General features: G+C 37.7%; 1 protein-coding gene across 1 annotated transcript; it reads right to left on the bottom strand.

Moving 5' to 3' along the window:
• Nucleotides 1-7,221: 7,221 nt before the first annotated feature.
• Nucleotides 7,222-18,576, bottom strand: LOC132609560 (extra-large guanine nucleotide-binding protein 3-like). Its single transcript, XM_060323607.1, has 9 exons — nt 18,303-18,576; nt 17,808-17,945; nt 16,704-16,808; nt 16,434-16,613; nt 15,711-15,837; nt 14,415-14,662; nt 12,799-12,971; nt 8,664-8,734; nt 7,222-8,564 (listed from the first exon to the last, which is right to left on the bottom strand). Exons 1-9 carry the CDS (start codon nt 18,474-18,476, stop codon nt 7,849-7,851), a joined length of 1,932 nt encoding a protein of 643 aa, XP_060179590.1. The 5' UTR covers nt 18,477-18,576; the 3' UTR covers nt 7,222-7,848.
• Nucleotides 18,577-22,583: the final 4,007 nt, after the last annotated feature.

Genomic DNA, 22,583 nt, shown 5'->3' with positions numbered 1-22,583 from the left:
TCTATGCTTCAAAGAAAATCCATTAACAATTAGCTGCTCTGGTTGGAGATGATTAGCAGCACTTTCTTTCTCTGTTTCATTATTTGCTTGACTGCCAAGGGACTTAATAAGCAACGTTTGCCAAGTTTGAGCCTCTTTGACTCATCAATTGGCTCACCTTTGAAACTTACACATTTGCGCCCATCCGGCATTAAACCCATTGCTCTGAGTTCACAATCGCTACAATGCTCTCGAAAGACATTGTTCTCAAGAAGAATGTTTTGATGAACCGGTTTAATCCTCAAAAGAATGTTTTATAATTTTATTTTCCCAAAGTACTTACAATCAGAACTGTTTTGATATATATCGTCTTCGGCTACCACTAATAGTTGTTTGATATTGATAACATTTGAGTATAAAGGTTTAAAGAAAACTTACTCTTCGTTTGTGATTGTTCCAGTCAAAGACCAATGTCTCAAGATGTGATGAACTCTGTAAAAAAACTGCAAATTCCAGGGTAGTCCAACTGTTCTAAGGCTGCGTTAAGTTTTAAGAATTTCCAGCTTGATGTTGGAAACAGCCACCCTTTCAACTCCAGTATGGACAGGCACTTATAAACCAAATAGATAAACCAGAATATGTCAAAAACAAGGAAATGAAAATACTTAATAAATGACATGAAAATTGTTGAATAATTCGTAAAAACAACTTCAACTATAGCACTGTGTTTTTCCACATGTGACAATTTTCATCATAAAATATTTTGTTCAATAGGCCTTGCTTCAATGAACTGCCACTGTCCAACCAAATTGGCCATGAGAAAGTTATTCTTCAGTACTTAAAAACACAGTTATCATATTATCCCAGGTAGTAGTGGTATTGCTAATGTTACTAAACTGATGGATTCGATAACAAATAATAAGTCGCAAAATGAAAAGAAAAGAAAAAAAAATCTAAATTTTGGATAGCCAAGAGTATGAATCAACCTCAATGCACCAGGGACCCAATTCAAGGTTCTCGACATGGGCAACGCTGTGAAGAAGTTCCTGGAAATATCTACACTCCTTTTCCAATCTGTCTTTTTCACCTTCAAGTTCATAAAAATCAACACTTAAAGAAAGGACCGCAGTAACAAGTGAAGCCATATTTCTCAGCTGAAAGTGTATCTCATCGCAGCACAACCCCAAAAGTTTCAAATGTTGAACATACGGGGAAAATATTTCGAGACAATAGACAACTTCTTCAGCAACTTCTGTTTGGTAGTTTGTTATAATCAATTTTTTCAGCTTCACAGAGTTAATTTCCAAACGACGAATGCCACCAACTTTATCTAGTTCCAAGCACTCCAAGTTAGGGCAACCTAATAATACCTTTTCCATAACGCCCTCCGGCAATGCCACATCACCTATTGAAAGATTAACAAGACTACTCCAATTAACACTACCAGTAGGGGTTAACTGCCAATTAACTAGAACCAATTTCCTCAACGACATATATTCCTATACACAAAATGAGGAAACTTATACGCGTAATCCGGATAACACATGCAGCAAAATTTAAGTGTAAACTCTTCAACATTAGCAATCTTAGTGCCAACATGTACCCAAAAATCCACGTCTTTAGCAAGATACTCCCTGTATTTATAGGGGAAAACCCTAAATGCTTTGATTTTCTCACAAGACCTCCAATAGTGAAGCTCTCTATTGGTGGAAGCTACAAAAGCAAGAATTTTCTTGCTGTTTATGTTATCATCATAGGGATACTCAAGGAAGGGGAAATCGAGTGATAGTGGAATGAATTTCCAAAGAAATCTACATTGTTTAGATAATGTGCTGGTTCGTACAACTTGTTTTCCATCCGGCAACATAGAGAGGATATGGAGTAGAATCGGCTCCGGCAGATTAGTGAGTCGGTCTCCATCTCCTTTGGCCGTGATATTCCTCTGTATTTCCATGGAGTGCAACTTGCCAATTGGGGAGTACTCAATCCTGATTAGTCCGTCCAGAAGTATTTTCCGACATGATAGAATACAAACAATCTGAAGAGAATGTCTGATTAAGCTATACACATACATATATAATGATACTTATTCCAACAGTAGAAATCACAATGTAACAGATTATAAAGGAAAGTAAGACAAACAAATTGAAATTGAAACAGAGGGAGTATTGTGTAGTACATATGTCTTAATTAACATAAAGGATTAAGGTGATTTCCTCATAATATCTCAGGTTCATTCAAGAATTGCCTCAAACTCCTTATGAACTAAACCCCAAGCTAACATATTAAAAATCAAAAAAAAAAAAAGATGAAAACAAACATTAAGATGATCTAACAGTGTAACAGAACAAAAAAGATGATAAAGAAGAGTGATCTATAAAGAAGATAAAGCAAGAAAGATTCAAAAGTCTTCTTTACTTTTTAAACTTCCGTGTCAAGTAAAAAAACAAACAAATTGAAACACATGGAGTATTCTATAGTACATATGTCAAAAAAGGATTAAGGTGATTTCCTCATAATATCTCAGATTAATTCAAGTTGCCTCAAACTCCTTATAAACTAAACCCCCAAGCTAAGATATTTCAAAAAAAAAAAAACGAAAGAAGAAAACAAACATTAAGCCCCGTTTGGCCATGGATAGTTTTCACTTTTTTCCGAAATATTATTCCGGAATGAATATTCCAGAAAACTGTTTGGACATAGAATTGTTACAGTTTTCGGAATTCGAAATCCAAAAAGTTGTTTTCACAATTTACACTCCAAATCACACACAAATATCTAAAACAAATCCAATTTGTATTCATGCCCCAACACAACTCCAATTTCCAAATACCATTTTCAACTTGAAGGCAAATACTACTTTTATTCAAAGTTCCCAATTCTTATGTCCAAACGCCCACTAAGATGTTCTTTCTCACAGTGTAACAGAACAAAACCGATGATCAAGAAGACTGTATCAAAATGTCCTTTAATCTTGTGATTTTATACATGACATGTGAAAAGTTAGAATTAAAAAATTGTCAAAAAAAGGAAAGTCATTCTTTTTAAAAAAGGACTAACAGGAAAGTACCATAAATAAATTGAAACGTATGCATCATTTTGTAGTACATATGTCCTAATTGCCAAAAAGAAAAGAGTCATTCTTTTTTAAAAGAAACTAAAAAGGAAAGTAAGATAAACAAATTAAAATGTATGTCTTAATTAACATAAAGGTTTAAGGTGATTTCCACAAGAACTCTCAGGTTTATTCAAGAATTGCCTCAAACTCCTTATAAACCAAACCTCAAGCTAATATATTAAAAGAAAGAGTATTAAACAAACATTAAGATGATCTTTCTAACAGTGTAACAGAACAAAAAAAGATGATAAGGAAGAGTGATTTATAATTAAGATGAAATTAGAAAGCTTTCTCACCTGCTTTTGACGTAAAAAAAGCTTGGAAATTGGTTGATTCTTGATTATGGTTAGCGGTTTTATTTCAGAAAGGGTATTTTAGGTATCATAAAATAACATTAGGGATAGAACAGTAAAAAAAAGTTGTCAAACTAAAAGTGTTATAAAGCTGAAAAATACTCCCTAGTACAAAATAAGTGTTCACTTATTTAATAATGGGAAAATAGCACTCCATATCTATTTGGAGACTCGAAATGGCCCTTTTATACAAGTTTATACATTATCTAAAGTAAGTGTATACTGTTGTATATCGTGTTTATAAATACTGTTGCAAAAAAAAATGGCTATGCGGATGTTGATGGATTTCAGAGAAGCGTGTATGAAAGAATGACGTTAGGGAGAAGGTTAGCAGTTTATTTCAGTAAGGGTATTTTAGGGATTACAAATAATATTAAGGATAGGGTAGTAAAAGAGTTTGTCAAAAATTAGTCGACGTGCACACAAGCTAACCTGAACACCACGATTAACAACAACAACCCAGTGAAATCCCACATCGTGAGGTCTGGGGAGGGTAGAGTGTACGCAGACCTGACTCCTACCAAGGTAGGACGGCTGTTTCCAAAAGACCCTCGGCTCAATAAAAGCATAAAAAGAAGTCAGATAAGGTTAAGAGATTCGGATAAGAGATTTAAAGCGATATGGAAATGAAATAATGCAAGCGACACAGATAACACAAAATAATCAGAGCACAGGAAATAACAGATAATAGCATAAATCGGAGCAGATGACACAGGATAACCAAAGCACAGGAAATAACATATAATAACAGATAGTAGCAGAAATCGGAGCATAAGAAATTATATTACAATAATGCGACTACTAATAAGAACGGATAACGAGACTATCTACTAGCCTTCTACCCTAATTTGGGTCCTCCAAACCCTTCTATCTAAGGTCATGTCCTCGGTAAGCTGTAATTGCACCATGTCGTGTCTAATTACCTCTCCCTAATACTTCTTCGGCCTACCCCTACCTCGTCTGAAACCATCCATGGCCAACCTCTCACACCTCCGCACTGGGGCATCTGTATCTCTCCTCTTCACATGCCCAAACCATCTCAATCTCGCTTCTCGCATCTTGTCTTCCACCGAGGCCACCCCCACCTTATCCCAAATATCCTCATTCCTAATCCGTCACTCCTGGTGTGGCCACACATCCATCTCAACATTCTCATCTCGGCAACTTTCATCTTTTGAACGTGAGAGATCTTAACTGGCCAACACTCCGCCCCATACAGCATAGTCGGTCTAACCACCACTTTGTAGAACTTGCCCTTAAGTTTTGGTGGCACCTTCTTGTCACATAGCACTCCGGAAGCAAGCCTCCATTTCATCCACCCTGCCCCAATACGATGTGTGACATCATCATCAATCTCCCCGCTGCCTTGCACAATAGACCCAAGGTACTTGAAACTACTTTTCTTCTGGATGGCCTGAGCACAATAGCCTCCTGAGGTGCTTCACTGAACTTACACTCCAAGTACTCTGTCTTGGTCCTACTCAGCGTAAACCCTTTAGACTCCAGAGTATGTCTCCAACACTCTAGCTTAGCGTTAACTCCGCTACGAGTCTCGTCAATCAGGGCTATGTCGTCCGCGAAAAGCATACACCATGGCACCTCACCTTGAATTTGTCGTGTCAATCCATCCATCACCAAGGCAAATAAAAACGGACTAAGAGCTGATCCTTGATGCAACCCCATCACAACTGGAAAGTGCTCTGAGTCTCTTCCTACTGTCCTCACCCTGGTTTTGGCTCCCTTATGCATGTCCTTGATCACCCTAATGTACGCCACAGGTACACTTTTAGCCTCCAAGCATTTCCATAGGATCTGTCTTGGAACTTTGTCATAATCCTTTTCTAGGTCGATGAATACCATGTGTAAGTCCCTCTTCCTCTCCCTATACTGCTCCACCAACCTTCTCATAAGATGGATGGCTTTTGTAGTTGAACGTCCCAGCAATTACGATTATTTGAAGAAAAAAAAAACTAACAAAGAGATCTTCCTAGCTTGACGGCTTCTCTTTGTGGTAACTAAATGGCCGAATGCGATTTATACATTTCTGATAATTCCACAGAAAAACGGCACAATTGGAATTAACTGAGCAAAAAGTGCATGTTTTGAAAAAGAAAAAAAAATCTACTATAATAATTAGTCCGGCTGTCCTATTCATTTTCCCTAAAAGGGGTCATTTTGTTGGGGAATAAGTTATTTCGAGATTGTTATTTCATTCTTTCACAGGGATAAACTAAGGGAAAATTATGCTATCTGTCTATTTTAAAAAAAATTACACAATGTAGCTCGTACTTTGTGTATAAACACTCGATTTAGCTCATATTTGGGTATAAAGACCTTTTATACACTTTATATAAGGTAAATACATGTTGTATAATATTGTATATTGGGCTACGTGTTGTAAATATTTTTAAAAAGATGTATATTTTTTAAAATATCCCAAAAAATAACAATATCATCCCGGAATAACTAATCTCGGGATTCAAACGTGGGATAAACTCATTTCAAATCTAATTCCGAAATTAATTATCTCTTATCCCTCATACCAAACGAGCCCAAAATGTTTATAAGCTGAAAAATAATAAGTTGGGGAGATCATCTTATGGCATATACTCACTTTGATTTATAAACATTTGACTTATGCCAAACACCCTCTTAGTCCAGCTGAGAAATGGAAAAAGTTTAGGGTGATGTATAAAAGTAGACACATTAACAGTTGGTTTTAATCTTTGGCGCCGTTAAATAAATATTTTACTATTGTTTTTTCTTGTTTACTGATTTTGATATGTTTTGCTTGAACCGAGGGTCTATCAGAAACAGTCTTTCTACCTTCACAAGGTATGGGTAAGGTTGCGTACGCACCATCCTCCCTAGATACCATTTATTGGATTACACTAACTATGTTGTTGTGGTTAAATAATTTTTTTTTTTAAAATGGCCTGCACTTTGTGGACATAAAATAGTTTTGTTTATGAATTTTTAACAAGCAAGCATGCTCAATTGACCACAAGTTATGCCTCATAGGCAAAAATTGCACGAGTTGGTCAATTATCACAAGTTATGACTTATAACAGACAGGAAAGACTTAATAGTATTCATTCAACTTACAATGGTCATACATGAGTTCTTTTGTATAGGCAAAAATTGTATGCACTGTTTAATTATTCACAATTTTTTCCTCCACTTTATAAAGAGTCATTCTTATAATCCACAAAATAACATTCTACACTTTTTAAACTAAAAATATTTGTTGTTAAATTATTGTTGGAAAATACAATTAAACTTGATCATGATTAATTTTATTTTATTTTAAAAATAAAAATAATCAGTCAATCCAACTTAAAAAAATGCTCAGTAGGCAACACATGGCACTATCTTCAACCCCTAGAACCAGTGTTCAGGAAAGCGTAAAGCAAAAAAAAGCGACAAGGTCCTGCTTCACGCTTTAAGCGAAGCGTGAAGTGAAGCGCCCGCTTCATTGAGGTGAAGCGCAATTTTTTTTAAAAAGAGCAAAATAAATAGAGAATATATATATATATATATAAGCAAAAGTTCAAATTCAAAACTAAAGTAGATATCCATAGACTAAAAGTTCAAATAAAAAACTAAAGTGGATATCACAAAATCCTCCAGACCATAGGACAAACAAAATCAAAGCTACTAATAGTTCGACATCTAGTTCTTATTCTTCTACAAGATTGTCAAAATCTTGTACTCCCACATCATCATCATATTGTTCATCATCTTCTTCAACCCTAGAATTCGAGAAAGAAAAAACAGAACAAATGTGAAGAAAAAAACAGAGCTTGAAAGAAGTAGAAGAAACAGAAGAAGAAAGAAAGAAAGAAGAAAAGCAGAGCAACAACAACAACAACCCAGTGAAATCCCACATCGTAGGGTCTGGGGAGGGTAGAGTGTACGCAAACCTGACTCCTACCAAGGTAGGACGGCTGTTTCCGAAAGACCCCCGGCTCAATAAAAGCATAAAAAGAAGTCAGATAAGGTTAGATAAGGTTAAGAGATTCGGATAAGAGATTTAAAGCGATATGGAAATGAAATAATGCAAGCGACACAGATAATATAGGATAATCAGAGCACAGAAAATAACCGATAATAGCAGAAATCGGAGCAGATGACACAGGATAACCAAAGCACAGGAAATATCAGATAATAGCAGAAATCGAAGCATAAGAAATTATATTGCAATAATGCAACTACTAATAAGAACATATAACGAGACTATCTACTAGCCTTCTACCCTAATTTGGGTCCTCCAAACCCTCCTATCTAAGGTCATGTCCTCGGTAAGCTGTAACTTGCGCCATGTCGTGTCTAATTACCTCTCCCCAATACTTCTTCGGCCTACCCCTACCTTGTCTGAAACCATCCATGGCCAACCTCTCACACCTCCGCACTGGGGCATATGTATCTCTCCTCTTCACATGCCCAAACCATCTCAATCTCGCTTCTCGCTTCTCGCATCTTGTCTTCCACCGAGGCCACCCCCACCTTATCCCGAATATCCTCATTCCTAATCCTGTCACTCCTGGTGTGGCCACACATCCATCTCAACATTCTCATCTCGGCAAATTTCATCTTTTGAACGTGAGAGATCTTAACTGGCCAACACTCCACCCCATACAGCATAGTCGGTCTAACCACCACTTTGTAGAACTTGCCCTTAAGTTTTGGTGGCACCTTTTTGTCACATAGCACTCCGGAAGCAAGCCTCCATTTCATCCACCCTGCCCCAATACGATGTGTGACATCATCGTCAATCTCCCCGCTGCCTTGCACAATAGACCCAAGGTACTTGAAACTACTTTTCTTCTGGATGGCCTGGGTACCAAGCCTTACTTCCAAGTCAGCCTCCTGAGTTGCTTCACTGAACTTACACTCCAAGTACTCTGTCTTGGTCCTACTCAGCGTAAACCCTTTTGACTCCAGAGTATGTCTCCAACACTCCAGCTTAGCGTTAACTCCGCTACGAGTCTCGTCAATCAGGACTATGTCGTTCGCGAAAAGCATACACCATGGCACCTCACCTTGAATTTGCCGTGTCAATCCATCCATCACTAAGGCAAATAAAAACGGACTAAGAACAGCAGAGCAGAACCCTAGAATTCAAGAAAAAAACAGAGCAAATGTGAAGAGAAAAAAGAGCAAAGAAGAGAGCTTGAAAGAAGAAGAAGAAGCAGAAGAAGGAAAGAAATTACCTGAAAGTGGAGAAGAAGAGCTGCTGCAAAACCCTAGCTGATTGTGCGAAATAAAATTTCTCAAAGTGGCGCTGAGGATTTCAAATAACTGGACTAATTATTTTATTAAAATTGACCTGGACGTATTATTTTATTAAAATTTTGACCTGGACGTATTATTTTATTAAAATTTTGACCTGGACTTATTATTTTATTAAAGTTGACCTTTCAAAAAATAGCCCACAAAATAAAGCGTACGCTTCATCTGCTTCACCGCTTCAGGCGCTTCACCGCTTCATTCTCAGAAGCATCCGCTTAATTGGGTAGCCTCCGCTCCACTTACCTAAAGCGACAAAGCTTCGCTTCACCGCTTTAAGCGAAGCGTAGCGGTGAAGCGCCCACTTTCCTCAACACTGCCTAGAACATATTGAAACGTCTAAACTCCTATCTCATAGGCAAAACTAAATTATGTGCACATTACAAGTAGAACTTATGTTGGTGGATTTCTTAAGTTGAGGTAAAAAAAGATCTAGTTTCGCAAGGTTAAAGTTCAAGACCAACCTTTTTAGGGACAACAGACGTAATTTCATGCTTATAACTCAATCCAATTTGAGGCTCAAACTTAATTCTAATCCTTAGGTGAAGTATACAAATAACTTTCAAAGTGGATGGTCTTGAATTTTTGTCACGACTTGCTCCATGGCCAGAACTTCAAAATTTAAATGTTGGCCCTCACTTATTTCATGGGAAACACTTTTACTCTTGACCTTGAAATTCTTCTCAGAGAACAAGCGGGGGTTAGAGCTAACTTAAGCTTGGTTGATAGTCATTCCGGTCCTAGCTGGTTCCATGATCTAGGAAGTCAATCTAATCTCTCTTTCCTACGCTGGTCAAAAAAGTTAAAACCCAGTGTTCAGGAAAGCGTGAAGCGGAAAAAAGCGACAAGGTCCCGCTTCACGCTTTAAGCGAAGCGTGAAGCGAAGCGCCCGCTTCATTAAGGTGAAGCGCAATTTTTTTTTTAAAAAGAGCAAAATAAATAGAGAATATATATATATAAGCAAAAGTTCAAATTCAAAACTAAAGTAGATATCCATAGACTAAAAGTTCAAATAAAAAACTAAAGTGGATATCACAAAATCCTCCAGACCATAGGACAAACAAAATCAAAGCTACTAATAGTTCGACATCTAGTTCTTATTCTTCTACTAGATTGTCAAAATCTTGTACTCCACATCATCATCATATTGCTCATCATCTTCTTCAATTTCATTATCATCTTCTTCAACTTCATCAATTAGGGAATGACTTGTAGCTACTTCTTTTAGTTCCTTTTTTCCTTCGACATATGTTTTTATTTCTTCCCTCACATTCTCCGGACATCTTAGACATCGTGCAACATCGCTATAAGTACCAACAAGATGTTGTTTGTGGCGAAAGATTCCTCCTTTAGTTATCTTATCACAAAACAAATACATAACTGCAGTCCGATTGATATAAAAAACTAAAGTGGATATCACAAAATCCTCCAGACCATAGGACAAACAAAATCAAAGCTACTAATAGTTCGACATCTAGTTCTTATTCTTCTACTAGATTGTCAAAATCTTGTACTCCACATCATCATCATATTGCTCATCATCTTCTTCAATTTCATTATCATCTTCTTCAACTTCATCAATTAGGGAATGACTTGTAGCTACTTCTTTTAGTTCCTTTTTTCCTTCGACATATGTTTTTATTTCTTCCCTCACATTCTCCGGACATCTTAGACAGCGTGCAACATCGCTATAAGTACCAACAAGATGTTTGTGGCGAAAGATTCCTCCTTTAGTTATCTTATCACAAAACAAACACATAACTGCAGTCCGATTGATACAAAATCAGCAGAGAACACAGCAAAACAAAGCAGAAAAAGTACTGGAATAGAAAGAAAAAAGCAGAACTGGAAAAGAAAGAAAAAGGCAGAACTGAAAACAGAGCATATATAGCAGCAAACCAGAGCAAAAAAAAAATCAGCAAAACAGAGCAGAATAACAAAGAAGAAGAAAAGCAGAGCAGAACCCTAAAATTCGAGAAAGAAAAAACAGAGCAAAAAAGAGACCTTGAAAGAAGAAGAAGAAGAAACAGAAGAAGAAAGAAAGAAAGAAGAAAAGCCGAGCAGAACCCTAGAATTCGAGAAAAAAACAGAGAAAATGTGGAGAAACAAACAGAGCAAAGAAGAGAGCTTGAAAGAAGAAGAAGAAAGAAGAAAAAGGAAAGAAATTGACCTGGACTTATTATTTTATTAAAGTTGTCCTTTCAAAAAACAGCCCACAACATAAAGCGTACGCTTCACCGCTTCAGCCGCAGAAGCGTCCGCTTTATTGGGTAGCCTCCGCTCCACTTACCTGAAGCGACAAAGCTTCGCTTCACCGCTTTAAGCGAAGCGAAGCGGTGAAGCGCCCGCTTTCCTGAACACTGTTAAAACCACCCCAAAAAGTGTCATATTTCTGCAATTTTTTGCTAACCCCTCTGCCTCGTTTGATATCCATAGTCACTAACCATAATTAAGTAGCCATTTCTTATAAAAATTGAAGTATGCTTGTCAAAATTATGAATTTGTTTAAATAAAAGCTATAAGTTTAGTGGAGTTTATTAAAATGCAATTTTGTCAGAAGTAATGTTTTTGTTTGTAATCCTAACAATTCTATGTGGTTTTCTGTTTTAATCATTCCTTATAATCGTATCTTTTCTCAATTGATATGGAATACATGAAAGAATCCCTTCCATTAGGCAGAGAAGTATTCAAGTTCCTTCTTAGCTAAGTCGCTGGACAAATTTGAAGTCATTGTTACTTCACTTGCTTTATATTTTAGGTGTTTCTAATTCTCATTGTTGCAAAAACACAGCTTAGAGACTTCCAACAGAATGACAGAAGTTGATACCAAAATGTTTTTACTATTAATATACAATGAAATGGCACAGCTTATAGACTGCAGATGGATAACTTTAAACACCATCATCAAAAGAGACCATGACAAGAAAATGGTGAAATCTTTTTATTAAACTAATTTAATCTCATCTCCCTTTTTTTTTTTCACTATCTACAGATATCAAGTTATGTCTACACTATTTTACTCTTGCCGGAAAAACGGAGAAGAGCTAATATCAGTTGTACTGTAAAATGAGTCCTCTAATATCAGGAGCAAGCCACATCTGATCATAGTCACTCAGGGCCACACAAAATACTACAACACGAACAACTTCAAACATCTCCACCCACTTGCATCCTTCATTCATTCCATTGGCATTTACTCTGATTAGCTGGTACCTCTCAGGAAATGAAATTAGTCTGTCACCTAGGCTAGAATCAAGTAGATTATTTGGATGAGCACATACGTTCATGTGTGGCAAGTTCCCAGCATGTTTGAACAATCCACAAAATTGCTCATATCGATGAGACACCAGAATGTCAGGAAAACAAAGGTCTAGGAATACAGGAATCATTCAAGTAACTTTTCTCCCTTATATATTATAAAAGCGTAACTCCAGAAACTTTTTCATCTGCTATCATTCTTTTAGAGCCCCGTACGTTTTGGATGTTCATTCGGGCCAATTAAAAACTTTAAAGAAGTGCCTTAGGTAGCCGCAAGGTATGCGACACCTACACGAGGGTACTAGTGTCTTTGAAATATGTGAACAATAGTATGGTGTGTGGGAAGGGGTTTGGAGTGGTAGAAAGGTTAACTGTAATAAAACATGGAAAAAGTCTCTCAGAGTCAGACACGGTCTTAACATTAAACGATCCCTACTTCCTGTGTATAAAGAATTTGCACTGCAAATTGTAGCCCTTGAAGTCTAGTTTCCAACTGTTCACCAAGATTGCTGCTGAGTGCAAAAACTATTTACAACTCAGGCTACTCCTCAAGCCTGAAGATAAAATCTATCACAGCAATAGCTTCGTTAACATCTTTCAGTTTACACCAAAAAGCCTTTTTCAGATGCATTTTTATCGTCATGGGGTGTCATGCATGCATAATAAAACAGTTGCATTGCCCATCAGAAATATGTGTCAACCTAGAGTACATCTAGAGAATTCTCAACATCTAAAACTAAAACGATAATTATCAGCTAACACCACGAAATGTAATTGTCCTAGTAGGAGGAGAATGGTTACCTAGTCAGAGGTGGTGCAGAAGATTCCAGATTGTCTCCATAGATTTCAGACATTGGGCTACGATCATCCAAGGAGAACTCCATAAAAGCCAATCCATTACGTTGTGTAACTCCTTCAGCATACAGTATATCTCGCTCTGAAGGTTCATACTCATTGCTTGATAGCTCAACAGCCTACAAGGCCACAAAAAAACCAATTTACTATCTGTTATCTATCTTCTGTGGTAGTTACCGTTGATCAAATTAAAAATCGATTCATTAGCAAGTGTACTCAAGAAAACAAGTAAATAGGTCTAAAATTAAGTTGTAATAACTTGTCTCAAGAAAGGATATAGATTCTATATTACTCACTATGAGAGATAACCCTTGGGCAGCAGTTGCCTATGATAGTAACAGGACAAAGTCAAATATGTTCTTGACATAGCATACTTACAAGGAAATAAGGGGTCGTTTGGTTGCTGATTAGAGTTATGCATGTATTAATAATGTAGGGATCAGTTATACAAGAATTAGTTATGGGTTCAATTATGCAGGGTTCAGTTGTTCATGTATTAGTTATTCCATTTTCTGTTAGGAACGCTAGAGCTAGGCCAAAGAAGAACTGGGGAGGTGATTAGACAAGTTATGGCACAACATCAGTTGACTGAGGAGGACATGACCTGAAGGTCGATGATTGAGGTAGAAGGTTAGTAGGTAGCAGAGTGTTGTCGTATTTGCTATTGTGCTGTCTCTTTTCCTTTCCTACTTTCCTGCACTGGTTACATTTCTTTTGAGCTGAGGATCTACCTGAAACAGGCTCTCTACCCCGCAAAGGTAGAGGTAAGGTCTACGTACATCCTACCCTTCCCAGATCCCACTTGTGAGATTACACTGGATATGTTGTTGTTGTTGTTATTCCATTTTCTTTTTTTTTTGATTAAGCACCGGGTGTCCGGGTCTCTTTGAGCCCCGACTAATCCCGGGGGTGCACAGGCCCTCGGCAAGGAGTTTCCCGCAAGTGCACCACGGTTAATTCAGGGTTTTACCCCAGTCCGATGGCCCTCAGAAATTGTTTGCACCTAGTGGGTTTCGAACTTGAGACCTTGAAAGGGAGCACCCCAAGGCTCAAGCCAATTACCACCAGGCCAACCCCTGAGGGTTGTTGTTATTCCATTTTCTATCATGCATAAATAATACTCGACTCCCTCATAGCTTATACATGTATTAGTTACACGGGATTGTAAGCTGGTAACCGAACACCGTACTTGGTAGGCTGAATTTTATACATAGCAACTAAAATGCTACCAAACATGGTGCATGTTGGTTTTAATATATGAATAATTCAGTTCCTAACCAGCAACTAAACGGCCCCAAGTGAACAAGTAGAAAACTTTATAGCAGTCAATCTCAATCCTTGTAACAGTATATAGATGAACCATGAGAACACTATAGATTTTTCGAGAGATATGTTACCAGGAGAGGAGAGCCAAATGCATATTGACAACATACGGTCAACAACTCAAATCAACTAGATAACCAAATCAACTCAATACCCCTATGCATCTAAGAAAGCTACATTGCTCGAGAGACTTTTGACAATTTGATTCAATAAGACTACTCGTATGCCCCAAAAAGTACCTTGCTCAAGAAGTAATCTGCTACATCTGAAAGGAAATGAAGCTCATTTCTTCTCTTGTATGTTTCCTGTATAGCAGGATCCTTCCACACCTCTTCAACCAGAGGAGCATATTCACGTGTTGCTGCAGGGAAAAATGCATCTAAATCTCCGGTAGCAACGATGTCCAGTAGCCAATCAGAGAAATGCTTCAACCTCGGGTTCAAGGAATAGATGCATTGGTTACTTTCAGCAGATTCCACGTCACCGCCTATAAATTGCAGTCATTAATTCCTTTGACCGCGACATTGTGGATCATCAATGGAAATGGAAACTATATGGTTAATACAATTCCAAATAATGAAGGTTCTAATCAATGTACCAACGAAGATATCTTTGACATTAGTAAAACTGCAGTATGTTTTTAGTAAGTGGCATGCAGCATTTAAACTCCATCTAATAAGACCGTAGGAGACTTCACGTCTTTAAAATTGGTCAAAGGTGACAAGTAAAATAACTGAAAATTAACAATTAAATAACTCCCGCAAAGATTCCTCTCCAAGACTTTATATTACCACAAAAATTTGAACCTAAATGACCATACTCTGAATCTTAGAAATAAAATCCTAACATATACAACACACACATCAATGTAACTCAATTTCACGACTTGAACCTTGTTCCTACATCACCTGATCAATTTGAGCAGGCATTCACCATCTATTTTCATTGTTCAAATCTTTGACAACATGAAAATACCTTAGCTATTACCGATTACCCATAGTCAGGAATAGAATAATTGAGGGAAAGATATTACAGTGGAAAAAAATGACTGGCAAAAGATAAATTGACTAATTCTCGTTATTTAATTAGGAATGATTGTTGGTCATTAAAGAATACAAAAGAAAGAATTTCCAACTTACAAGATACGATCTATCTAGATCTAAAGTGTCAATTCCAACAAATATTGAACTAAAAAATTCTTAATTTCGAAAAGGTTTGCCATCTGAGATGAATCTATTATTTCAATGAATTGCGTTTCTCGCAAATCTAATTGAATAAAAATCCAATAGATTTGTTTACCTTATCAAAAAAATAAAAATCCAATAGATTTGTTTAGAGACTTCGACTATTTGTTTATGGGTGGAACTTTAGAGAAGTAAAATATTTCTGCAGTTCTTTTGTTTCTTCTTCCTCCAAAATTTGTTAAGTAGGATAGGCATTCCACTATGGATACAAACTATCACTAGTGGGGTAAGTACTTTGTAAATTAACAGAGCAGTCTTTATCACAAATTTTAGAGATATATTTGAAAGAACCTTCCGCCTCTATTCTTGACAAAGCCTCCTCTTCAAAGCGCTCCCTTCCATCAAGAAGAATGCTCAGACACTTGTACATATTGCTTTGAATCATCAGCTTGATATCTTGAACTTCTTCAACAGTGAACTTGTTCCCATACAAAAATTTCGCCGGCTCAGAAGGTTGTTGAAAATGAGTAGTATATTAATAATAAGAAAGAAAGGAAGTACAATCAATCACTAGGGCAAGTGGCGCACGGTTTGAAACAACAACAACAACAACAAACCCAGTATAATCCCACTATGTGGGGTCTGGGGAGGGTAGAGTGTACGCAGACCTAACCCCCACCTTGAAAGGTAGTGGATAATGAATTTGCCCCCTCTACCCTTCTCCACTTAAGGAAAGTCAATCCTAACCCATGCGTTTCATTTCACCCGCATAAATTGGATAAAATTTTCTATTCTTACACTCTGTCATATGTTTTTGTAAGAAAAAATATTCCCTAGCAGAAAAAGCCCATCTTCAATATGATGCCAAAAAAATTACTTGCAGCAAATGAAATGTGTCGATCATAGTTGTCTGTATTCCGTTACACAAATGATTAAAGAACAAACATTTTAGAAAGTTTTTACATATGTAGAGACACGTCAGACTTCAGATTAAAAAAAAAGTTAATAAAGAAAAAGCATTTCCTCTAACAAGCGTTATGCAATAAATAACTTAGACAGATCCAATATGGCTACCTGTTTGAAAATAGTGCTTGTTCTGGAACTTTCAAGTCCAAGTAAAAGTAGCTTCTGAACCCTTTTTTGCTCTATATAATTTGTAACAGTAGTATAATTGCTAGGTTCATCCCTCTGTCCATGGGACTGACCAGTAGGCACTGGCAGGGACAACAGGGAGCAGATAAACCGCGTTAATGCCTGTATAACAAACAAATATGATATATTTGATAACCGACTAGCCCTACAAATAGAGTCAAAAGTGCATCGTAATCAACTTCTTTTTGCTACCTTTTCCCATATGTTACCCCGAATATTGCTTTGTCCTTCTTCCTCATAGCGTCCATCGTCATATACCCAAAAGTGAGTGTCACGAGGACATTGCACATTTGCAAGCTGAAAATTAAAGATAAAATAATTCACTGCTGAGAAGCTATTGAAGACATGTAAGCAAGTCCCATTTTTAATACTACATCCGCTTCAATTTATGAGTCTTAGTTTGACTGGGTACGGAATTTAAGAAAGTATTGAAGACTCTTGAATCATGGGGTCTTAAACTAAAGATATGTTTAACGTACCAAAATGTAATTTAATCTTTTGGTCTTCAACATGTCATGTGGGATGTTGGAATTAAAGAGTTACCAAATTAGGAAAGAGTCTTCTTTTTAGACAAACTATTCCGTAAAAGGAAAGTAAGACAAACAAATTGAAATGGAGGGAGTAGTTGAACGTGACATAGACACGTGCATAGTTTCGCAAATAAAAATCTCATATCAGCATAATTGGACTCTGCTATTCCATGTATGCAGTTTATTCTTCATAGTTTATTTCCATATTGAGCTTTTGTTTTCAGCTAAATTAGGTAAAATCTCAATCATCATACATCCTTCAAAAATTTCAAGGTAATAAGAGATTTCCTCGTCAATAAATGCAATCTAGAAAGGAATAACTGCTGCCTACTTAAACAAGTATCCGATTCCTGATCAATCACAATAGGGAAACCACTTTATAGTTCGACAGTTTAAGAAGATGACAATTCAACAGTAATCTCAGAGCTATAAATGATTACTTGGATGTAGATTTTATTAACTTCATAGTATATCAGTAAAGCTACCCAACATTTTTTAAGGACAAACCATAAACAAATTATTGCAGCAGTAATAGGGTCAGAAAAAATCATTGGTGCAGTCAACATTTCCCTAAAAGAAACAGCATGACAATAAGCGGTAAAATTGACCAAAAAAGAGGAGATATCTTTTAAGTGAAAAGACAAACTGTGGCTAGTAAATAGAAGGTAACCATTAGTTTGGCATATAAATAGCGCGCAGTAATTGTTCTACGACAAGTTATTGCCCCGAAATGAGCGGAAACTTAGTTGGAGTACAAACGACATACCTTCAACACTTTGGGTTCCAGTTTAGTTATCTCTCGGCCATTAATATAGACCTGTGTCGTTCCATTGCTTGCATGCGAATTAAGTTTCCCAGTAAAATTCAGGTTTGAGCTCACAATTCTGTCAGGTTTTTCTCCTTCCTGTTAAATTAAGAAGCCAAAGTTGCATTAATTTTCTTACTTCCCGATAGGAATTACTCCTTCCAGTCCATAATAATTAACTTGTTCATATGGATTAAGGAATTCAATTACTCATAAAAGTTAAGAGAGGTTTTGACTAAAATACCCTCAATTATGAGTTTCATTTCTTTTTAGCTTAACATAATTATCATGGGAATTAGGAATGTGTCATGGGAAAATTTGAAAAACGAATTACATACTTCTTAGTTTTGTCAAACATCAATTATTTTGGACCAACCTTAAAGGCTAAAGCATCAATTATTTTGGACCGGAGGGAGTATCATGAATGATTAGCTAAATTTCAATAGACAAAATTACCTTTCCCCAAAGTCCAGATTCCTTGTCATACCAATAACTTCGAGGCTTCAACTTTTGAGGCAGTAAAGGGCACCCGAAGAGTTCTTCCATCTCATCAGGCTTCAACGGAAATCCATTAACAATCAACTGCTCCGGTCGGAGCTGATTAGCCGCACATTCTTTTTCTGCTTTCATTATTAGCTTGACTTCCAAGGGACTAAGCAAACGTGATAACACTCTTGAATGATTGCCAAGTTTGAACCTCTTCGACTCATCAATTGGCTCGTCAATGCAACTTACACATTTGCGCCCCTCGAGTTTTACTAAGAGTCACATCATCCCAATTCACCAGATTATGACCTTTCTTTTCTTTGTTACCATGCCAGAGGAAATTTCTTCTCAGTTGGTTAAACTTCTTTTCAATGCTTTTTGGGACTGGAAATAGGCTCATCATGTAAGAAGGAAGACCATCCATCACAGATTTTATCAGTGTCATTCTGCCCCCCAAAGATAGATACTAGCTCTTCCATCTAGCCAGCTTCCTTTCACATTTTTCCAGCACCTCACACTAAATTTCCAATTCTTTGTTTTTAGCACCCAAGGGCAGGCCCAGGTATTTTGTGGGCAGAGATCCCACTTGGCAGCCTAAGTTCTCAGCTATCTCCTGTAGGTTCTCAACTTGATTCACTGGAAAAAGATGGCTTTTGTGCCAGTTTACATGCAACCCAGAAATACCTTCAAAAATGGTAAGAATAACCCTCAGATGCCTAACTTGTAATACCTCAGCTTCACAAAAGACCAGAGCATCATCTATGCTCTGCATACAGCAGATGAGTTACTTCCATGGCATGACCCCTATTTGTTAGAGCCTTGAAACCCTTCATCCAACCATTTGCCTTAGCTTTCTTGATCATGTGATTGAGCCCCTCCATGGCTAAAATGAAGAGGAAGGGGGAGAGAGGATCTCCCTGTCTCAGTCCTCTTTGAGAATTAAAAAATCCTTCAGTATTTCCATTGATGATAAGTGAAAATTTAACATTGGATATGCAGAATTTAATCCAATTCAATCACTTGTTGCCAAATCCCATATCATTGAGAATCTTCAAGAGATATCTCCAGTTTACATGGTCATAAGCCTTCTCTATATCCAGTTTACATAGAATTCCTGGAGTATTCTGCCTCACCCTAGAGTCCATCAGCTCATTTGCTAGCAAAGCTGCATCCAAAATTTGTCTTCCTTTCAAGAAAGCCATTTGGTGGACATCCACCAATTTATCCATCACTGTTTTCAGCCTCTCAGTAAGCAACTTGGAGATTATTTTGTACACCCCCCCCCCCCCAATCAGACTTATAGGTCTAAAATCTTTTAGTTCCTCTGCTCCATGCTTCTTAGGGATAAGAGCTATAAATGTAGCATTAAGGGATTTCTCAAAAAACTCATTCTGATGGAAGTTTTGGATAGTCAACATCAGTTCATCTTTTATTGTTGTCCAGCATGCTTTGAAAAAACTCATAGTGAAACCATCAGGCCCAGGTGCTTTGTCACCATCACAGTGGTCTACAATTTGCAAAACTTCTGCTTCTGTAAATGGCCTTTGAAGCCAGTTTTTCTCTTCAGTAGAAATCTTTGGGCAATCTACAAGTTCAAAAGATGACCTCCATTCTTCAGTTTCTGAGTAAAGTTTCTTGCAGAACTCTATCATTTCCATTTTGATTTCTGCTGGTTCTGTTATTTCCTCCCCCCTTACAACCAATCTGTCTATGTTATTATATCTCCTGTGAGCAGTTGCCATTCTCGGAAAAAACTTTGTATTGTTATCCCCCTGCTTTAGCCATTGTATTCTAGACTTCTGCCTCCAACTGCTTTCCTCATTCTTAGCCAATTCTTCCAATTCAGCAAGTACTGTTGCCCTTATCATCATCTCATCTTCAGACAACTCTCTTTGGTCATGAGCCAAGTCAATCTCAGTTAGTTCATTGAGAAGACTGTTCTTCCTGTTTGTGAGTTCCCCAAAGGTTGTTTTGCTCCAGTCCATGAGTTTCTGTTTGAGCATCTTTAACTTTGAACAAAAAATATAATCAGGGCACCACCCTTCTACCAGGAAATCATTCCACCAGTTCTGGATCAACTCATTAAATCCCTCCACCTTTAGCCGCCAGTTTTCAAACTTGAAACTTGCTTTCTTCTGTTCCCAATTCCCGCATTCAAGGACAATGGGACTGTGATCAGATACAATTCTAGGCAGAATTCTCTGTCTGATGTTCTTGAAGCTTTCCTCCCATTCCATAGAATATAGGAATCTGTCTATTCTCGCTGCACTGCGGTGATTAATTCCCCTAAACCAAGTAAAGCTCCCACCATTTAAGTGGGGATCATGCAGTTCCAGTTCTTCTATCCAGGTGGAGAAATCATTCATCACATTTGTGATCCTGCTACAGCCACTTCTTTCCACCATGAATCGGACAGTGTTGAAGTCTCCACAGGTTACCCAAGGCCCTTCACAAAACTCTCTGACAGCTGCAATTTCTTCCCAGTATTCCAGCTTTTCCATTCTTGCATGTGGAGCATAAACCCCTGTTAGGTGCCAACTGAAGGCACTCTGGACTGATTCAAATTTATAGGAAATAGAGTATTGCCCAGATTCTATATGTTTCCCGCTCCAAACCCTGCTATCCCACATAATCAGGATCCCACCACTACTACCAATAGCTTCAATGAAACCACACTTCATCCACCTGCAAGGCCACACTTGTTTAGCAATAGCCTCCACTTCCTTGTTCACCTTTGTTTCTTGAAAGCAATAAACATCTGCCTTCCATTTTTGCATAGCAGTCTTAACAAGATTTCTGTTGGATATCTTGTTAAGTCCCCTCACATTCCAAGTGATTATTTTGACATTCATCTGAAAGACAAGGCAAGTACTCTCCCTCTACTTCTAACTCCCTCTACCTCTTCATTTAGGCTGGATTGTAGGTTCGTCAGTTCATTTTTCCCTATTCCTCTGCTTTTTGGGGAGACAATTATTTTCTTCCTCCTTTCTTGATCTTTTTCACTTGCAGCCTTCCTTGCATCAAGTTTCATGAGCAAGGCTTGTGTTTTCTCCCTTAGCCCTTCTATGGTTACTCCATAGTTGCTGCTTATATCCAGAATTTCCCCTCTCACCCAATTTGTAGTTTTGATTTCATTACTTTCCTGATCATTTGGAACATGCATTGCTACAGGTACAGCATCATGAATTTGTTGGAGTTGTAAGTTGAAATCCTCTGTTTGGCACTCACCTTTGTCTGAGGCATCTTCACTCTCTTGTAAGGGAGCAGGATCAGTTCTCTCCTCTCTTCTTTGCTCCATTTCCATGGAATGTGACTTATTCTCCTCTCTCAACTGAGTTTCAGTTAAAGAGTTGGGAGCAGCAGTGCTTTCCCATTCATTGAAAGCCAGTAGAAATTTTGAGGCCAGTGTTTGAATCTCTTTTAATCCTTTAACAGCTTCCTCATGCCTCTCACATGTCTTTCCTGTTGGTTTAAATGAAACATTGTCTTGGGCTTTGGATGATTGGCCCACGAGAAAGTTTGGGCTTGATTTTTGTTAAGGGACTGCACCCAAAAACCCCAGGCCCACCTGCTTTTTGCCAGCTTTCTCTCTCTGTCCACTTGCCCCTGTGCTCTCACATGGGCTCCCATCACTTCCATCTGTCAACTGTTCAAAGGTGCAGTTACCCACCTCTTTATCCACTGGATATTTATTTTTTAACTGATGTGCAAAATGATTTGAATCTCCAGCTCCGGTAGCCACCATTACTGGTGCTTCAGTCCAAATCTACATGGTATAGCAAAATTCATCATCTTCAATACTCATCTCCTAGGGAATGTCAGACCCATCACCCTTGACTTTTATCCGAGCCCATTTAAGGTGATTCCTTAGCTGTGTTTCTTCTTCTGTCTCCATCCAGCCTCCACAGTGATCGCCAATAGTTCTAAATATTTTCTGAGACCAGAAATGTAGGGGTAAACCTACTATTCTGATCCAAATTGAGCTTGGCCTATTATTTTCCTCCACTGCACCTATTCTTGGGTTCCACCATTGTAGCTTGACCTTAAAATTTCTCCAAGCCCATTCTCCTACAATAACTTGCTCTGCAATCTCTCTTGAAGCAAACTCGAAGAGAAAAGACCCATTACCCATTTCATATATATTCAAACCGTGGCTTTGCTTCCATAAGCTGCTAGCCCATCTTCTAATCTCTGATGAAGTTGGTGGCTCACCTGCTTTAAATTCGAACAGGCCTACTAAGCTCCTCTTTA

The sequence above is a fragment of the Lycium barbarum genome, chromosome 9 (genome assembly GCF_019175385.1).
Source record: "Lycium barbarum isolate Lr01 chromosome 9, ASM1917538v2, whole genome shotgun sequence".
Classification (NCBI taxonomy): Eukaryota; Viridiplantae; Streptophyta; class Magnoliopsida; order Solanales; family Solanaceae; genus Lycium; species Lycium barbarum.
The sequence above is the reverse complement of the archived record's forward strand: the minus strand, read 5'-3'. Positions and strand labels throughout refer to the sequence as shown.

Excerpts from the sequence above, each read along its gene's own strand:
- LOC132609560 (XM_060323607.1), bottom strand. The coding sequence starts at position 18,476 with ATGAAAGCAGAAAAAGAATGTGCGGCTAATCAGCTCCGACCGGAGCAG. Across the intron at positions 15,838-16,433 it reads CAAGCACTATTTTCAAACAG|TTCACTGTTGAAGAAGTTCA; the intron begins GTAGCCATATTG and ends TATGGGAACAAG. Across the intron at positions 8,735-12,798 it reads TCTGCACCACCTCTGACTAG|CGCCACTTTGAGAAATTTTA; the intron begins GTAACCATTCTC and ends TGAAATCCTCAG.